The following is a 2,220-nucleotide window of genomic DNA, read 5'->3' on the forward strand; positions in this document are numbered from 1 at the left end:
TGGTGAAAATGCAGTTTCAACCTTGTTTTCGTGTGTGTAATCTCATTCCTCTAGATATCTGTGTGGTACTCTGCCGTCAAGCCGGTGGATGCAGGGAGCAAGATGTTTGTGTGGCAAGAAACATAGGAAATAGCAGGAAGTACTATAAGTCAATATTCAGTTCACACAGTACATGAAGCTGACAATTAAGCAGCTAGCTAGCACAAGAAGATGCATGGTAGAATGTCAGCAAATATGCAGTGCCTGAATTCTCCAAAACTCGATGCTTTATCAGATGGTGGGATCAAGGACATGGCCGGCGAAGACAATCACCCCTGACCGCTCCTCCACGATGAAGAAACTGAAGGGATGGTCGGCGAAGAACTTGACCGGTGGCTCCCTCCCAGCTCCATCCATCATCACCACCGTGACCGCGGCCGCCTCCGTCCCTTCTTCGTTCACCTTGACGACCGCTTTGTGCAGAAGCTTGGCAATGAATGGATGCCATTCCTTGTCGAAGATGCCCCGCAGGTCGGCCGACTCCGACGAGAACGACAGCGAGAGGCCCAGCAGACGGAGATCGTCCACGAGGTCCTGTTTGAAGCTTATCGCGAACTTGGGCAGGGTAACCGTGACAGTGTTAGCCGCCGTCTTGTTCAGGACAGTGTACAGGTAGTCTGGCCCCGCGGTGACCGCGTCCAGCATGCTGGCGATCCCCTGGCGCTCGTCCGGGAGGAAGATGTACATGGAGTAGCGCGTGTCAGCTGCGTCGCCACGGCCATGCTCGTAGGGGAGCTGGAGGATCTTGAAGCCGTCCGAGCACGACGCGTACTGTGCGGCGTACATGGTCTGGGACATGAACTGCGCGTCGACACGGCTGCCGTCGAGCCGGTGGAACGAGCCGGGCCGCGTGTTGCTCGATTCGAACGGAACCTCCCATTTGGCCTTGAAGTAAACTGCATTGGCGAGCACGAGGACGGTGCCGCCGGCGATGTCCTTGGGGGAGACGATGGAGTGGATGATGTTGTTCGTGGCCTTCTTCACCCAGCCGTTTATTTCGTTGGCTACTTCTCCGGGCTTGAGAAATCACGACCGATTTGTCAGAGATTCAAAGCTGATGTGAAATTCTGGAGCATGAACAGCAGAGAAACAAATCTAGCATACCCCGTTGGCGAAGCTCACGGTGCGGGCCTCGGACTTGTAGGACTGAACCGCCACGTCCCGGAACGCCGTCTTGAGCGCGCCGCACGAGGCGTCGGCCCAGATGCCGCCGCCGAAGAGGACGCGCGGCCCTCCGGAGGCCGCTCGATCGCCCAGGACGCGGTGGACGACGCGGCGTCCGGAGTCGGCGAGGGCCGCCGCGGACGGCGCCCCGAGGAAGGCGAGCAGCTGTTGTAGCGTGGCGCCGCGCGCCCCCATGGCCACGAGCGCCAGCGCCGCGTGGATGGACACCGGGGAGAAGGCGACGTTGTCCTTGGGGGTGGTGGTGGTGGTGTTGCCGCTTGCCGACGCGAGCTGCTTGGCGAGGCGGAGCGCGAGGGCTGTGTGCCCGTCGCGGATCGTGGCTGGGCCTGGGTGCGGTGCGGGGCGGTCGCGTGGCAGTGTGGCATGGAGTCCGGCGGCGTACAAGAGCGTGGCGGCGACGGCGAGCGCGAGAAGGAGGACAGGCTTCGGCAGCGGATTTGTGAAAGGAGGGGAAGGCATCGGCGGCGGTGGGTGATCAGCGGGGGATGCGGAGGAGAGGGCGGAGGAAATTGCACACATCAAATGCTCGACTGTCACTCCTCCAATTGTCAGTTTGGGGAAGCTAGGCATCGGAGACGGTTTGGTGTACACACACAACAAGAAGTGCCCCGAGGTGATAACCTTTTTCAAAAATATAGGTCCGAAGGTGTATCAATCGTATAAAAAAAAGTTTAACAGGGCCAATACAATGCATAAAGGGCACCACGATACAAGCACAACGCCACACGAGCATCACGATACAAACACAACGCCACATGATTTACAAAAAGAATCCATCAAAAATTAGTGAACGATTTTTTTTCGATAAAGGGAATATATTAATATCAAAAGATACCAATTACACCCAGCCTCTGCAACAACGCCTCACCCTAATGGCAGTACGGATGCACACAGACAAAAAAGAGAAAAGAAAACTAAGAAATAAAAGTCCCGCTATAGCCTTCTAGACCTAGCAACATCAATACAACCACCACCGTGACAACACCTGAAGTACAA

The 2,220-nt window shown here is 56.5% G+C and overlaps 1 protein-coding gene across 1 annotated transcript; it reads right to left on the reverse strand.

Annotated features, from left to right (window-relative positions):
• Positions 1-270: 270 nt before the first annotated feature.
• Positions 271-1,794, reverse strand: LOC139830249 (serpin-Z2B-like). The gene is made up of 2 exons (XM_071818259.1): positions 1,144-1,794; positions 271-1,056 (listed from the first exon to the last, which is right to left on the reverse strand). The coding sequence occupies exons 1-2, from the start codon at positions 1,792-1,794 to the stop codon at positions 271-273; spliced, it is 1,437 nt and encodes a 478-aa protein (XP_071674360.1).
• Between the last annotated feature and the right edge of the window lie 426 nt (positions 1,795-2,220).

This window comes from Lolium perenne, chromosome 4 (genome assembly GCF_019359855.2).
Source record: "Lolium perenne isolate Kyuss_39 chromosome 4, Kyuss_2.0, whole genome shotgun sequence".
Lineage (NCBI taxonomy): Eukaryota > Viridiplantae > Streptophyta > Magnoliopsida > Poales > Poaceae > Lolium > Lolium perenne.

What these genes read in the sequence shown, in the direction of transcription:
- LOC139830249 (XM_071818259.1), bottom strand. Translation starts at nt 1,794, where the DNA reads ATGCCTAGCTTCCCCAAACTGACAATTGGAGGAGTGACAGTCGAGCAT. An exon ending in CCGTGAGCTTCGCCAACGGG is followed by an intron (nt 1,057 to 1,143) that starts GTATGCTAGATT and finishes TGATTTCTCAAG; the next exon opens with CCCGGAGAAGTAGCCAACGA.